The following is a 17,777-nucleotide window of genomic DNA, read 5'->3' on the forward strand; positions in this document are numbered from 1 at the left end:
TACAGGTGGGAATGTAAAATGGTGCACCGGAAACAGTTGTGCATTTCCTCCAAAGGTTAAAAAGTGTTACCATATGACCCAGCAATTCTACTCCTAAATATTAATATAGATCAAAGGAAAAGAAAAATATGTCCACACAAAACTTTTACGTAAATGTTCATATCAACATTATTCATAATTGCCCCAAAGTGGAAACAAACCAATGTTCATCAACTAATTGAATGGATGAATACAATGTGGTATAGTCATACAATGGATTATTTGGCAATAAAAAGAAATGAAGGACCAATACATGCCACAAAATGGATAAACCTTGAAATCATTATTCTAAGTGAAAGAAACTATCATAAAAGATGACAAACATGTATGATTCCATTAATATGAAAGGTCCAGAACAGGCAAATCTATGGAAACAGAAAGTAGATTAGTGGTTGCTGGAGATGGGGGTTGGGTCAGGGAAAATGGGGAGTGACTGCTCATGGGTACAGGGTTTCTTTTTGGGGTGACAAACTGTTCTAAAACTGTAGTGATGGTTGTACAACTGTGAATACTCTGAAACCATTAATTGTATGGTACATGAATTATATCTTAATAAAGCTGGTCAGCAAGTGAATTGTATAAGTGATATATCTCAATAAAGCTGTTAAAAAAAGAGATGGTTTAAGGAGGGAAGGCACTGGAGGTAGAGAGATTAGACAAACATTCATAGTGGTCTAAAAATGAAGAAACGGATAGTGAGAAGGGATGATAAAGGAGATCCTTTAAAGAAGACATTAAAAACAATTCTCTCAAGCAATCTGATATAGAAAGAACGTAAGGACATACATACATGTCCCATTTCTACCTTTAAAAAAATATTTTCTTTTTCGACAGCAGCTCTTTACCTTTTAAGTAACAGAGAATCACAATTTCTAGCAGAATTTCTAATTGTGAGGCAAAGTTCATGTTCCCTACAAACCTGACTTTGTTTTTAAGAAATCTGTTTTATTTACACATCAAAAAGCATTTATTGAACGGCCTCTCTGCTAAAGGTACTATATTAGGAATGGGTTAAGTACCAGCAAGGGAAGTCCAAACACATACACACACGTCCAATGAGACTGACAGGCATAAAGTGTAGTATAAAGAAATGATTATAATATGGGTTCTTCTGAAAATAATAGTAACGATAATAACAGTGACATCTAACATTTACTGAACACTTACTAAGGTGCTGGGCACTGTGCTAACCACTTTATATTCACTATTGCATTTAATCCTCAAAATAACCTAGTGAGGTATGTGCTATTATCCTCATTTTACCAATAAAGCTAAAATTTGGACACATAAGTTTTCCCTTACAATATTTTAAAAGACTGGCTTTGTACTTATGCAAGGAGAATTCATATCTTTGTACCAAACCTAGTTGGAGACTAAATAAATGACCAAAATATTAATTTCTTTACATGAAATATTAAGTAGATAACCTATGCTTCGACAAAGTAGCCAAAAACCTGCACAAACATTCCTAAGTTAATAGGGTAAGTGGGTTATATTATTGCATAAATTTATACATATGTAATACAAAGTGAGCTTACCATATATAAATATAAGTGTAGTAAATATTATAAATACAGTAAACACACTTTGCAAAATTCAAGCCTAATAAAGAGTAAGTGGTTAAAAAACTCATAGCATACATGTAAAATATCAGTTGAAAGATATAAGAAATATTTAATGATGAAAGAAATCTTTATATTTTATATATTCCCAAAATACTAAGATTTATACGACATTCCCTTAGGATCCTTATGCTTTCTCTGAAGGAACCAAAACTGGTATATGGATCACTCCTAGTAAGCAACGTAACTATTTGATTTTTTCAAAGAAAAACTAGAAATACCTTTTTCTGTGAAGCATACTCACGTGCTCCCTCTCCCAAATTATTAAAACACTGCCCCCAAATTTGAATCAAATCAAATCAAAATGTGCATCAAATCATGTCATATATATATAATAAAACTGCAGATCAGCAGATATTCTAGGCAATCTAGAATACACTGAGCAAACTATATGCAAATAACTCATGATTCGATTATTTTAAAAATCCCCCCGTTTCAAATTTGTTTTGTAATAAACTATTCTTCAATAGTTCAAAGCTGTAACCCATTCATACCAATAGTACGTCCAACAACAAACGGTGGAAAAGGCATGCATGCTGTCAAGAGTATCCTTTCTATTTTTCCTGAAAAATCATGTAAATTATTTGGCACATAGTAGGCCCTCACGAGACTATTTCCTTTGTACTACCTTCTTCCCTACCTGGACAACCCCCAGTTCTCTCCCTGAATAAAAGATGTATTAGAATAAATTATACCATACCAGTAAAGGTTGAAATAACTATAACTATCGAGCATGGAAAATATTTGAGAGAAATAATAAACACAGTTCTTGTGCAAGCGTGTGCACATATTCTCATCTACCCATCCCAAAAGTCAAAACAGATATATAACAAACCGATAACCTTCTAGGCTCATGGGAAGAGAAGAAAAGGGATTTAAAAATATATATTTTTTCAAAATGCATTTTGAAGCCAAGGAAAAGAGTTTTAATCTTTTAAGGAGTTGTATTTGAGCACATAAAGTATCAAAAAAAGGTAATCCCTTTTGAACTATTTCTTAGCCTCAACATTTAACATTTTAGGTATGTTTTCAACTGCCTTTAGACTTCTTTGAAACCAGGCTCTTGTTTAATACAAAACAGGATGTCAGTTGATCAATATCCATTTGGCTTAAATTCATAAGTCCACAACATCCCTTACGTGGTAGAACAAACAGGTACAAAGCCTGAAAATTTATTGTTTCTTTTTAAACTCCAAATGATATTTGCAGATGCCAAAAGGCATTTTGAAATCACTCACCCTTACTTCAGTGAAAATGAAAAAGGGGATGGGGAGGAGGGAGAATCTCACGAGGCCTTGTATGTCAAGTTTTTGCCCAGAGCTAATTTTCATAGCTGTATTATAAAACCCTGAAAATGGAGGTTTAAAATGGAAATGCTGACAGACCCTTAACTATAGCAGCATGAATGGATATAATTAAAGAAAAGCTTTTGGCTACACCTAACTCTACAAATGAAAGACTGGCATTTTTATATTAACCTCAAATAACAGCAAGTGAGAACTAGAAATGTGATTCCAGAAAGGTAATGTAAAATGTTAAAGATGACTGCTAAAACTGTTTGACATTCGAAATTTTCAATACAGAGGCATTTAGTTAACATAACCAAGTCAGTATTTTCATAATGCTACTTAATCAGCAATAAAGGATGCTCTGGTGAGCCATCAGCTCCAGTTAGCAGAAAGTGGCATATGAAGTTATTATTTCTTAACAGCCTAGAGGGAGCCTCTTCTCCCTTTAATCAGTGATCTTAGTTCCTGCCTACCTATAATTTCTCTACCTATAATAGTTATAAAATTATTACCCAATTCAACACATACACTCACACATCCTACACACATATTTATGCAAAGACGGGTACCTTATTCCCACCTGAATCTGAAAACAGAAGAGATTGCTAAAGTAAAGTATTTCATTCTTTCCCTTGTCAGAAGTACAGCCAGGAATAAATATCATCAATCTATGTAACTCATCTTTCTCATCTAAACCAAAACTCAAGGAATTTAGCTGTGTTCTTAACTTAAAAGAAAAAAAGAAAGAAAAGAAAGAAAGCCTATGCTTTAATTTTTAACAACTACCCAAAATGTCTTTGAACTTTCTAATAATATTAATAGTAATAATATTATAGCATACCCAAAAGATTCCTATAAAAAGATATGCAACAAAGTTCTACATTTTGGATTAAGAAATGAGGAACACATCTCTATGATCAAATACCTAAAGGACTTTTTCTCACGCTTCCCCTCCCTGCCTCCCTTCCTTCTTTGTTCATAAGGTAAACAATCCTGAATGATCTTTGGGGCCCTTCCTCAAAAGATCCCAAACTAAAAGTAAGTTTGTCTTGACAATATCTGCCTCGGAAGTGCTAAAGATTGATGGAATAAAACTAAACTATCCAAATCACAGTGACTCTTATACACTGCAATCAGTCTCATTGAAGAGCTGTGTGCAAATTACTACACAAGCTTCAGAAATTTAAAAGATGACAGTGAATAACGACCTGCACTCTTGGTCAAACACTGACCTCAAACCTCTGTTAAAACTGTTCTATAATTTTGGGAACAAAAGTTATACATAATTTAATATTCACTTATAGCAATTTTTAAAAATCATAGTTGAAGAGTATAAAACAAAACCAAAAATAAACATTTTGCAAGGAATTAAATGTTATCAACATGAACATCTGTGTCCTTTTTTCACAGGTTAGTCCTAGAGATCAGCAAAACACTTCTTGCTCCTTGAACCACATGACAGCAAACTATAAACTCAAACCAGTTCTAGTTAAAAGATACTCCTAGTACAAATGTAAACTTACTTTCACTTATATAATCGAAAGTCTCCATTACGCCCTCTTGATGCTTACTTCCGTACTTCTGAATAGTGAAATTCGTGGATTAACAGAGATGCTTTCTAGTTTACAAGCAATATTTTTCAACACTCCTGAAACAGCTCTGGCTTTAATGCTAAAGGACTTCTACTAAACTGAATTTGAAGAGCAAATATTTGTTTTTATTACAAGAAGTGAAATTTAGATGGTGGCAATGGTGTTAATATAAACGCAAAATAAATTATTAAAAATAACATGTGATTTACTTGTCTCCACAACCCTTTGTGATTCAATTTTTCCAAGTTAACGACTCATTGAAAAAATATGTAACTTGCAAAATTATAAAAACAAAGTAATCAAAAGGCCCCAGTAAGCAACCAACCACCCTTTTATTTTTCTCTTAGTGGGAAAAATAAAAGGCAAAGACACTCGGAAGTATATGAGTAGTGGTAATACTTTCAGGTTTGCAAACAGTTTACAGATTTCATTCACTTAATTATCTCCGAATTTATAACTTCCTATTTTACTGCTTTCTTTGTATTTCCATTTTGAAAGTCTCTCCAACCTTCAAAATAAGTCTCATGTTCCTATTACAAAGTTTCTGTTAACATTTTTAAAAAACTTCTGTATTTAATATTTACCTCAGAATGCATGTTTTCTGAATATACCTCAGACATTACTGTAAAATGTGAAAGGAAGCTTTCTCATACACTGTTAGGGAGAGTAAAAACTGGTGCAAATTTCTTCTGTAGGAAATCCGGGAATGTCCAACCACATTTAAAATGCACATACACCAATGCATTCTTAGGAATTAATCTACGGATATACTTTCACGAGTACACAGAGAATGCGTGTATAAAGATGTGAAGTAAAACTGTGTTTGTAATAATATAAAATGGTAAACAGTACAAATATCCATTATTGGGAGACTGGTTAAATTAAATTTAGTACATCAATGAAATTAAACACTACAAAAGCTATTAAAAATAATTAGATAGGTGTCCACATACTAACATGAAAGCTGTCAAGGAAATAGTAAGTGAAAAAGGTGGCTGCAGAACAAAGATTATCCATTTTGTGTTTTAAGCCTATACAATGGAAAAAGGTCTGGAAGGTTCTGTAAGAATCCATTTTACTTTTGTGGAGTAGAACTAGAGCAATGTTTTCAACCTCGGCACCACTAAGGCTGGACCAGACAATTCTTTGTTGTGTGAGCTGTCCTGTGCATATGTAGGATGTTTAGCAGTATCCCTGACCTCTACACACTAGATGCTAGTAACACCATCCCAGTTGTGACAATCAAAAACTTCTCCAAACACTGCCAAATGTCCCCAGAGAGACAAACTCACCCCTAGTTGAGAACCACTGTACTAGAGAATAAAAGGGTAAAGAGAGGAACCTTTACTTGTCACCTAACACATTTTTTTCTTTTAATTCAAATAATATATTTGCAATTTAAAGAAAAATTTAACGAAAAAGATCTCCCCAAATTTCTAACTAAAAAATTAAGTGTTTGTAGAAAATGAATCTTTGTTTAAAACAAAACAAAACAAAACAAAACAAAAAACCTTTGTAGGAGCAATACAATAGTTAAGATGATTAAATGGGACTTATCCATCTTTAATGGAAAAGGCAAAAGATAGGGATTCTGCAACTTGGTTTCCATGACTGCTTTTTCCCAAGGTGCCCATACTCCCTGCTTCATTTTCTACTCTTTCGCCCCTATACCTTTCGGGGGGCTGGAGTTCCTTATCACCAGGATGGTTTAGACCGGCAACCTCCTCTTCTGTCTTATTTTGTATATTCAGAAAAATATAAATTAACCAACAATGGTACCAGAAATATGGAAATTTTGCCCAGGAAGTTTAGGGAAATACTACTTACCAACTATTTAAGAATTTCACAATGAATTTGATACTTGGGAAAGTATAATATCTGCTAACTCTACCAGACTTAAACAATTCATGGAGAAGATCCAGAATTAGTAAGTTTCTTCCCATGAAATTGGTTATTCACTTACTTATCCATCTATCCATCCATCCAAAAAATTTGAGTTCTTTAAGATTCTTGCTTTAATACAGCATACATTGGGGAATAAAGGGATGATTATCTGATCAGGAACTCTAGCTAAAGCTTTGGAACTTAAACTAATGGAGTAAATTATAATACATTTCAGTAAAGCCACCTGAGACATGAGCTCATGGTTTTGCTTAGAATATCTGAAACATTCCTCTAGATAATAATACTCCTTTAGGAGAGGCAAAAAGGAAAGGAAAGGTGAAAAGGCATAGCTCTGGAACTGTATCAGGAACTGCTCTGAGCTTAGTGTAATTTTATGTATTTGCACATAAGCTTTCTCTTAAAGAACTAGTTTGAAAACTACTGATTTATGCTAATGTAGCAGTAAAACCAACTTTTCTCTCTACTTTTGGATTTGATGAGGATGTTAAAAGGAAAACTTTAACAGAGAGTCAATATATGATTGGTGATAATATGAAACAAATTAATAAACTAACACATTACTGCAAAACATACCTGATTCTGGCCAGAACAGCTTGTAGAAAGTTCAATACTGTCCTGAGTTCAGATTCTTGACAAGCTCTGAGAAGCATACTAAATCCATCATTAAGCAGTTTTTCATGGGAAGCATGCAAGCAATGGCTAGTCTCAAACACTTCTTGAACACCATCAATATAGATAGAAAGAAGTATCCAGAGAGTGTGTCTTTGTCCCATTTCATCATTCTTAGATACCAAGAACTCCTTTGCTTTCTCCTGGAAAGCACCTGAAAATTTCTCAGCCAAAGCACCAATATCCAGATTTTTCTGGGTGTACATCAAGAGGAAGGCCGCCTGACCCTTCCAAATGAGAGATGACGTTTTAAAAGCAGGCTTGAGGAAATTCAAGAGGTCTAAAACATGACTTGCTACATCTTCCACGTCTGCAACAGCTGCTAACAGTAGAAAAAGGTTGAAAAAGTTCTGCAGACCAACTTCAGTTAGTTCTTCCATTCTCTTTTGATGGAATTTAGAATATATTCTGTAAAACATCAAAAATTGCTTTAATAAACTGTTTCATTCACAAAAATCCATCTTTTAAAATAACATTTCGCTCAATATTCATGACACTTATTACTTTAAATTTTTAGCTACTTCTTCCTTGTGCTGCTGTCAGGTCACTTTGTCTACTTAGAAAACAAATGCACAAAATACCACTACCTTCAAATTTCTCAATGATGCAGCCAATCACCTGTAAATGAATCAAAGGATTCAGTGGCTTTCCCCAAAGGCCAGTAGAAATGTTCTCTTCATAGAGTACATGACTTTTCCTTATTTTGTCCCCCGTCACCTTTCTTTACAAATTTTAAATGACAAATAGAAAAGAATATATAATCTTTCAAATACAATTTGATGTGCTTTACAGAAATCTTAATAGGGCAATTCCCTCTACTTTTCGTAAGACTTGCTCTTGCTATATATTTATACCCTAAGACAAATCAAAGTGCTAGAAAAATTATTTTTATTTACTCACAAAGAAAATTTGTTAGTGTTCAAACGTCTAAGACTAGCCATTTAAAAATTTGTGGTCAATACTACTTAATTTTAATAGTAATGTACTTTTCTTTCATCATAAGGGATGAGAATTGAAAATCATGCATCTTCAATCCTACTTAAGAATTGTTAAATTTTGAAACTACTATAATTAGTGTATTCAAGATAGAAATGACTAATGTTAATGAGCAGTTAAACTTTTATTTGTAAATAATAGATCTGGCAAGCTCCTGAAAGTAAGTATCTGTTTAATTATCTTTATGTCCTCCGTCATGCCCATATAGTGCGTGGTATGCATGGCATATTAGTATTTTCTAATAAACAGACTTGTTATTGAATGAATTCCAATGATTTCTTTTAGCAATAAAGCACCGAGTATTTTGTCTTCCATAAAATGATTTAAGATTCGAAGACAAACCAGCAAATACAACAAAGAAAAAAACCACTTTTTGAGCCACATAATTATTGGGGGGTTTAACAAAGTAGCTACCATTGACATTTAAAAAAGTATATCCTAAATAAAAAAATCCGAACTGTATCACTATAACCTTCCAAGAATTATTAATTGTGGGAATCATATAGGGATTTTATTTAGTCATTCTTGAGAAATCCCCACCTAGAATAAGACGTATTCTGCTGCAAGAACTCCTACCCCATAAGCTGAGCAAGTGGTAGGTGGCAGTGTATGCATCAGAGGGCTAGAAAAAGGGCAAGTAGGCAAAGGAAGCAAGACGTGGAAAAAAATTAAAAATCATACCCATGTAACAAACAAAACCCTAAAAAAAGAGAACACATGAATGTGACCAAAAGTTTATTTTACCACACCAGAAATGAAAACGCCATACTCCCCAAAGAGAACATTAGAGTTATTTGGTTCTATTATACTCTGGTTAGTTTTCATTCCAGAATGCAGGGCTTGTCGGACTGCTGGGCTCAAAGCACACGAAGTTTATAGGTTAAACTTATTACTCGCCAATGTAAAATTTGGAGATGTTTTTCTACTTCTTTAATTGTTAATAAAATGTATGCAATGAGTTATATAATAACATAAAAATTAATTTTGGCAAGGAAAACAACAGTTGTTTAATATCCTTGCATTTAATATGTGAAATTTCAATCTTCAGGAATGATAAATAAGAAATTAAAATCCTCCCGTTATAGATAATAGGTTTGCTCCTTACTATAAAAAATGGGCAGGTTCAAAAAGCTCCATATTTTGCAGTTCTACATTAAGAAATACATTTTAAATGTGTAAGCCACAAAGACCTCCAAGCACAAGTTTAACTTAAAAAACACAAACAGTAACATTTCTCCAAAGATATCAGTGGACAATCACGACAAAGAAAGATATGGTACACACCTTCCTTTGACTTGTTTCCAAGGATGAGGGCCATTGTTCTTCATTGCTTTCTTAACAACTTTTGCCAAAATGGAAAGGAAAATGGTATAACTACTTCTGGATTTACACAGGTTGTAATCTTGTTTATCACAACAGCAGGTCTTCACCATTTCTAGCATACATAAGGGTGACTTAATGATATTTGTAAGGCCCTTCAAAGGATGCCACGAAGTACTGAAGGAACTATTCTAAAAGCAAAAAAAAAAAAAAAAAAAAGACAGCAAACAAGTGTGAAGTCCCTGAGTAAATAAAAATGGAATAGTGCAAATCCCAATTAGCTCAGTAAAAGTTTGACTTATCTTAATCACAAAAGTTACAGTCGTTACCACATACTTCCCCAAAATAATTCCATAAAAGCATAAAACATCAAGAGGTATTCAAATTCCTGGTTTATCCCCCAAAAATGTCTTTTTAACAGTTGGTTTGTCCAAATTAGGGTACAAACAAGACGCATACGTTTTATTCTTTAAGTTCCCCAACCTTTGTCATACCATTTATTTTTATATCCTGCCATTTATTGTGTAGAATTTCCTATATTCTAGACTTAACTGCTTGTATCTCCCTAATGTTACCTACTGTATTCTTTTATCTACTATCTTTTCTATAAATTGATAGCTGTATCGAGAGGACTGATCGTATTTAGGTCAAGTTTTTTGGTAAGAATCTTTCACTGGTGGTACTAGGTACCTCCTTTTGCAATTAGTAAAGAGGCACGTAAGTTCTGTCATTCGTTTTGTGATGCTGGGTTGTCCCGTCGTCAGCCTGATCTGTTCCTTTCAGTGATCCCCACAAAGCTTTTACTTAACAGTTTTAGCGGCCACTGATGCTCACTGCCCAGATGCCTTATTTCATCAGATGTACAAGGTAGTGATTTTCTAATTCTAGCATTCCTTCTGAATTAGTTCATCAGAAATTTGGTTACTCTAAATATAGTTTATATTTTCCTTTATTTACAGTTCTTAGGATGAGGTGCTTTTTTTTCAGGATAACTTTTCTAAAAGCATCATAAACTCAAGGACTTAAACATATTTGATATGTTTTAATCCACAGCAGTCAATACTTTTTCTTATGCTCAAATTTACGCAGCATTGGGCAATGGGGACTCCTTTCAGGTGGCTCCCATGTCCTGTTGCTTACTTTGATACCTTCCCGCTTTCACTTATGACAACTTACTTATCTAGCTTCATCTTGTACACATGCTGCCTCAGAACTAGATTTGCCTCAGCACTAGATTTTGATTAGATTTCTCTAATCAGCCTGGCACTAAGCTTCAGAAAAAGGGATTTTTCTCATTTGTTAAGAAGCTCTGTTATGTACCAAACCTAAACTTATAATTGACTTATAAGTTTTCCATTTTCATTTTCTATCTTCACTGAAGAGATCACTATTTATTTACCCAGAAACCCAAACATTTCAAATCTTCTCTTATCTCCACACACTACAGGTTAACTAAATTCTTTAAATCTACCTTTAAATTTTTATTTTCCAAATTTATCCTCTCCTTTCTAAACCAATTGTTGTATTGTAGTTCTCACTTACTGCATTATTTGCTTATACTACTACACTGCATTACTAAATTATCTGTACCTACTTTATGAATACCATTTTCAGAAAAAACTTTCTCAACACATACCTGTCACATTCTTATTTACAAATATTGCCTAAACCATAATTCAACTGCACATTATCTTCAACCCTTCATACTTAGCCCATTACCTGCTCTGTTTTCCTTGTTTCCTGTCTCTCTCCATAGTCACCTCAGACTTATCACTAGAGCTATTTAACACCGTAGGAACAGATCATGTTTTTTCATGTCTCCATGTATTTGCTCACTCTGTTCCTTTTGTCTGGATGTTCTTTTTCTTCTGCATTTGGAAAATAACACTCATTCCCCAGGCCAAGTTTAAAAATTATGACTTCATAAAGTCTTCCACAAGTTCATACACTGGGTCAGAGACACCCTTCTCTGGCGTTCCACAGTATTATAACCTTTTTCCACAGTATATCTGCCCACTAGCCTATAAGTCACTCAAATGCCAAAACTGTGTCTTTTTCAGGACAACATTAACTCTTCAATGTGTTGCAAGCAATCAATAATTGTTAGAAAATACTTATAAATGAGGATATACAAATACATATTTCTGGCACAACTTCAGCTACTTCCCCTACCCTCAATCTAAAAAGGGATACCAAAGGCTTCGTTTCTTTATGCCAATGCTCCATAGACAAGGTTTGTGAAAGATAAAAGTACTCTTGAGCTGCTCTAATCTACTTCGAAAAATTAACTTTTTAAGACATATCTGTAACTATTCATAATTAAGCCATAACAGTCCTCAAATGTCATGTATAAATTCTTCAAATTCCCGGAACAAATTCATATTCTATTTACTCACCAGGTTCTTACTATAATATTCCCATAGAATGGTGACAACTGCGATGTTTGGCTCCCAGAAATCACAAAGCGTCAAACAACAGTGAAGATACATTCGTAATTGCTCTTCCAGTATACCATCCTAAAAAAGAAACTAAAATTGTGAGGAAGTAAATGGGCTCTGGCAACATACTATCACTTGATAGTGCACCGAATAACCCACCTGCTTCTAGAAAGAATATGACTATATATCATCAAATCATAGCCATTTTCATATTCAGACGAGAAGCTCCAAATCAACGTAAGGTATATGTCTAAAAATTTGCTCTACAGTCAATTAATATATTCAGATAATGGAAATTACATAACTCAATTTGACTTTTAACTCAATTATTTAAAAATTACAATAGGTGTTTCATAACTGAATGGTATAGGAAACCCAGAGCCTGGAAAAGAAACCCAAATCAGAAAGAAAGAGCAAAAATGATCTAATAATAAATGGATGGATAAAGAAGAGATGGTACATATATCCATTGAGGGCTGCCAATTGGACTGAACGATTGAATGAAGAAGAGCTGAAAGAAAAATGTTCATGACAGAGAAAACACATGGAAAGTTCCTGAGTTAGCAGTAAGTCTTCTATTGTAGCAATTAGGTCAGAGACAGTCAGGGACCATATCTCTTTGAGGCTTTATAAGTCTTGGTAAGAAGTATGGATTTTATATTAAGTATGTTGGAAAGCCACTAGAGTATTTTATGTAGAGGAGTGACATTTTGTGACACTTTCAAAACTCCTGCTCTGGACCATGCATGGAGAATGAATATAGTGGATAAGAATAGAAGCAGGAAGATCAGTTAGAAGGTAAACAGTCACACTTCTAGTGTAAGAGAAAAGCAGACTGAGAGGTCAAGTGCAAAGCAGACCTATTGGGAGTTCTGAAGGTGCATGATATGTAGTAAACTTTAAATAACTGCTGAATGCCTGGGATTCGGTGGTGTGTCATTTTTTAACAAACACGCATGGTTACTCTATGATAGGTAATGGATTACAGTGTCCTCTTTTTTCCTACTTCCTTCTCGTTCTACCACCTCAAAAGGTAAGAGGACTCAATTCTATGAAACTGTAAGATGGAGATAAGCAGACAACTTTAGAGATATGTTTCGAAACAGAGGCACTGGGATTTGTTGATGAGTTCTATTAAGATATGAAGGAAAGAGAATAATGAAGAATTCCCATCCATGGCTTAAACACATGGAAGATGATACTATATCCTGAGAGGGCAAGGACGAGGGGAGAACAGATGGGAGAGTACACAGGGAAAACAGGTGGAGATACTAAGTAGACAATCTGACATATGGGTCTAAGGCTCAAGGGAAAAGTCAGAGCTGTTGATACAAATTTGGATGTCACCTTCATATTGATGGTTTTTAGAGCTAAAAGGCTAGATAAGATCAACCAAGGAAAGACTATACATGGATAAGAGGAAAGGATCCAGAACTGAGAATGCTCTGCTATTCCAACATTTAGGTATCAAGTAAAAGAAGAGGAATTTATTAGCAAAAACCACTGGCCACTGAAGTAGAAAAGAAACCAGGCATTATGGAAGCCAAGAGAAATCTTTCAGAAAGGGACAGTGGTCAACAGGGTTGAATGTTATTGAAAGATTAAAATGAAAAAAAAGAACTCTAAGATTGACAATATGGAAGAAATTGGTGGTCTCAACAAGAGTAGTTTCGGGGATGGCAGAAACAGAAGCTTAACTATGGCAGACTGAGAAGACAATAGTAAGTGAGAAAATACATACAGTAATTCCCACTTATCTTTGGGGTATACATTCTAAGACCCGCAATGGATACCTGAAACTGTGGCTAGTACAGAACCTATATATTTTTTCCCTATACGTACATACCTATGATAGTTTAATTTATAAATTAGGCATAGTAAAAGATTAACAATAACTAATAATAAAATAGACCAGTTATAACCACATACTATAATAAAAGTTATGTGAATGTGGTTTCTCTCTCTCTCTCTCTCTCTCTCTCTATCTGATAACCAAGATGCCTACTAAATGACTAATGGGCAAGTAGCTTACACCATGTGGATACATTAAACAAAGGGATGATTCACATCCCCAGTGGGATGGCATGAGATTTCATCACACTACTCAAATGGTGTACAATTTAAAACTTATGAATTGTTTATTTCTAGAATTTTCCATTTAATATTTCTAGAATTTTCCATTTAATATTTTTAGATTGCAATTGACCACAGGTAACTGAAACCATGGAAAGAAAATCCAAAATTAAGGGGGGAACTACTGTATTTAAGTGAAGATATATAATAAAGTCCTTTAGTGGGTGAGAAGAGACAAGATCCTTTGATTGAAATTAGCCTTTGACAGAATTAGCCTTTGGTAGAAAGAGTGTCACTTCCAATATAACAAAAAAGCAGACTGAGAGATTGAGTATAAAGCAGAAATTGTTGGGACATTTAAAGATGCAAAGATAAAGAATTCTATACTGATTGGTCCAATTTCCTTAATGGTTTATGAGGCAAGATGCTTAGCTAAGTTTATTAGGGTAGAGTATATGTTGAATTATGTGTTAAAATGGAATTCTGAAATAAGTAATTTTGGGGAGTGGAAAAGCAAACATTCTACAGCTGAGTGCCATTTGACATTTATGATCAAGAATTTAAAGTCAGACCAATCAGTAAAAATGATTATGTGATTTTCTCCAGCAATATTCAGCTGAGGGTGGAGAAACAGGGGGTAGGAGAGGAGAACTAGTTTTTTGAACTAGTTTTACCTAAACAGGTAAGGAATTAAAGGTGTTTGTGATGGAGTGATTGTATAACCTAAATTGTTTAAGGAGGAAAGTGTGGAAATAGAAGATATAAAAATGAAAAGGTCGGTTGGGATTGGCAGAATGAGAATGAAAAAGAAAATGTAGAGTAGAGCATAACCATGGGAAGAAGTGGGTGAGGTAAGTGAAACAAAATCTGATTAGAAGGTATGCTATTAAAAAACTTAAAGGACAGGGGGCTTATACACTATACTAGGGTCACTAACAAAAGTAGTTAAACAGGTATAGAAAAATCAGTGATCTTGGTGCTAAATCTTTCAATGAATGAGAGTGAACCGAACATGAGCAGATTTTTTTTTTTATCTCTTAATTACTAATGCTTTACAATACAGTCAAGCTTCAAGTCCTCTAGGAAACTTCCACACTAAACCGTACCTTTTCTTTATGCTCCACAGTACAATAGGCGCACCTGTATTACAGCACTTACCTTGTTAAATTTAAAGTTTATCTGCCTATACGTGTCTATGAGCTCTCAGAAAGCTAGGCTAATGTTCCCAGAGCCTAGCACAGTGCCTGGTTCACCAGAGAGGCTCTATAAATGTTGCATGAACAAAACTGAGATCTGGTTACTGGTGCCTCTTTTCTCCAAATAGCAGTTTGGCTTAGGCAAAGACATTTAGCTTCTCTAACAGACAATTAAACTCATGTAACCAAAGAAGACAAGGTTCTGGCCATCACTACTAACATTCTTTGATTTTATTATGAAAACATTCAACTAGATTTAGGCTCATTCCTGTGGCACACTACCGATATAAATCAAAGCATACTAATCCAATTATGTTGCAAGGTTAATAGGTGGGCTCCGTGAAAAAAATGGGCTCGCTTTGAAGAGTTTTATTTGGTATCTGAAACTCATTTTACATACATGTGAGTCCACAAAAAGGTATTTAAACCATAAATATAAATGAAGTTTGGAAAAAATAAAAGATTGAAATACCATGTGTCAGGCAGTATGGACATTTACACACGTAAGTTCATGTATGTCTCATACCATCCCAGTTATATTAACTTCATTTTGCAGAAAAAAAGGTTGGGGTTCAGAAGTTACTAATAGCTTACCAAAGTCCACTTGGGAAGGAGCTAGGATTTATGACTATGAAGCCTGTTATACATACTAATCTGTGCCACCTTCCAAAAAGGGGGACAAGAAATGAACATTTAATGAACACCAGATTTGATCAAAATGCTCTTTGTGACCAGACCAAGATCTAAATAAAAGTGTTTATAAGGCCAGAGCTCATGCTATTGGTACACTCTTTCCAGTGTGCCCAATCAAGAAGGAATTAAAGATGGCATCCTTTTATTTTTTTAAAGGAAAGGAGAAAAATTTCCCTTCATTTTCTTGCTAGTGGTTGCAGATTAAAATGAAAAGAAATGGTTTAGAAAATACCACTTTCTCCACAGTGATGGCAGGATAGTGTAATCAGTCAGTTGATTCTGACTTAAATAGTAAAGTGTTTTTTTTCCCGGCCTTTAATTAAATAGTATTTGTTATAAAATACATTTTCACATTCTGTATATTCAATCAGTCTTTGTTTTGAACCCTTAGTGTTTTTCTTAAAAGTTCCCTTTAAAATGTGTGCGTGTGTGTGCATGTGTATGTGTGTGCACACATCTGTTAAATTATGGAGAGAATGGCTTCACCCATCTTCAAGTCCAGGTAGCCAAAGAGATGAGAATATACAATAGTCTGGAGTAGAGTAGGCAACAGACATCTTAGCTCAATTCGTAACAAATAGGGCTGAAATATCTTAGAAGACTTGAGTGTATTCATTTCTTCCTACCTTATATTTTCTCATCCTACACTTACTGGATAGGGGGGAAAAAAACAGTATGAAAAATTGAAGTATCCCCAAAACAGATCTAGAAACCAAAAGGGGTTACTAGTCAAACACATAGCAGCAAAGAAGTTTTAAAATGAAAATAACGAAAAAGAAAAAAAAAAGTTTTCTTAAGAATCCTGCAAAGTCAAATGCTTTGAGGGAGCACACAGTGAGTAAAACACATATGACGATTCAAATCCCAGCTCTGCCACTTCCCAAGCTAGCTGTGTGAACCTGGACAAGCTCCTTAACTCCTCCGGGACCCAGTTTCTTAATGTGTACAATGGAACTTCGTAAGATTGTCATAAGCATTAAATGGAAGAATGTAATTAAATGCTAAATGCAATGCTCGCACAGGGATAGCAATCATATTGTTACCTGCAAGAAAGAAATGTATTTTTTTAGGCCAAATACGGACTCTTTTGATGGTGAAAAACCAAACATGTTCATGGTATTGTACCTTAAGCTGATATATTTCCATTTGGGAAGTGGTAAGGTCAAATGCTATCTAAACTAAGAGGTGTGATTAACGACACCTAAATCCATGCCCTCTGATTAGAGTTTCTAATAAACCAGAAGACCTGTGGGCCTCTTTTCCACACAGCCTTAAAACGACCTGTCTCCATCCAGAGTCTGTGCTGCTCAACTTCTGCATTTTTCACAATACGCTATGGGTGTCTACCTCAGCTGTGTGTGTATAAACTATTTAATGAAGAAAGCCACCATAGAATATTCCATAATGCCTGCTTCTGATCACTGCTTTGTACCTTTTTCAATGTCTTCCTATCTTTATTCTGAAAGAACAAATTTAGACATATTAATCTGGGTTATTTCATACACCAAATTCTTTCATTGAACTAAAAATGACATTTCCTATTTTAGCATATTCTATAGAAATGGCAATTTAACAACTGGGGTTCATTTTCTTATACATAACCAATATACCTATCAGAAATCACAAGAAAAAAATTATTTGAAACCTGAATAGTAATTGTTAGTCTGCTTGATTGGATTTATTTTTAGGATTGAATAAAGAAAACTGAACTTCAATATCCCAGTCAAGATTCTTCTGTCCAAGAAACACAATGATTTTTAATTAGTAATTAGAAGATTATTGTCCCACATTATTCAGATCGAATCACATTCTGAGTTGTTTTTAATAGCCTTACATCCTCCAAGTTCTTTGAAAAAGGAAAATAATATTTAAAAAATAAGGCTTGCTTAAGATTTCTTTTTACTCCCTTCTATGACCTTTACTAGAAAATTCTTTCTGTGATCTT

The 17,777-nt window shown here is 34.3% G+C and overlaps 1 protein-coding gene across 6 annotated transcripts in view; it reads right to left on the minus strand.

Annotated features, from left to right (window-relative positions):
- The window catches only part of MMS22L (MMS22 like, DNA repair protein), a 112,253-nt gene that overhangs the window by 66,169 nt on the left and 28,307 nt on the right, over positions 1-17,777 (minus strand). For all 6 annotated transcript variants that reach the window (XM_033102207.1, XM_033102215.1, XM_033102209.1 and 3 more), the window contains 3 exons: positions 11,829-11,948; positions 9,397-9,623; positions 7,021-7,524 (listed from right to left, as the gene is read on the minus strand). In XM_033102207.1, coding sequence (XP_032958098.1) covers positions 7,021-7,524; positions 9,397-9,623; positions 11,829-11,948 — 851 coding nt within the window. The remainder of the gene's footprint in view (positions 1-7,020; positions 7,525-9,396; positions 9,624-11,828; positions 11,949-17,777) is intronic.

The sequence above is a fragment of the Rhinolophus ferrumequinum genome, chromosome 3, assembly GCF_004115265.2.
Source record: "Rhinolophus ferrumequinum isolate MPI-CBG mRhiFer1 chromosome 3, mRhiFer1_v1.p, whole genome shotgun sequence".
NCBI lineage: Eukaryota > Metazoa > Chordata > Mammalia > Chiroptera > Rhinolophidae > Rhinolophus > Rhinolophus ferrumequinum.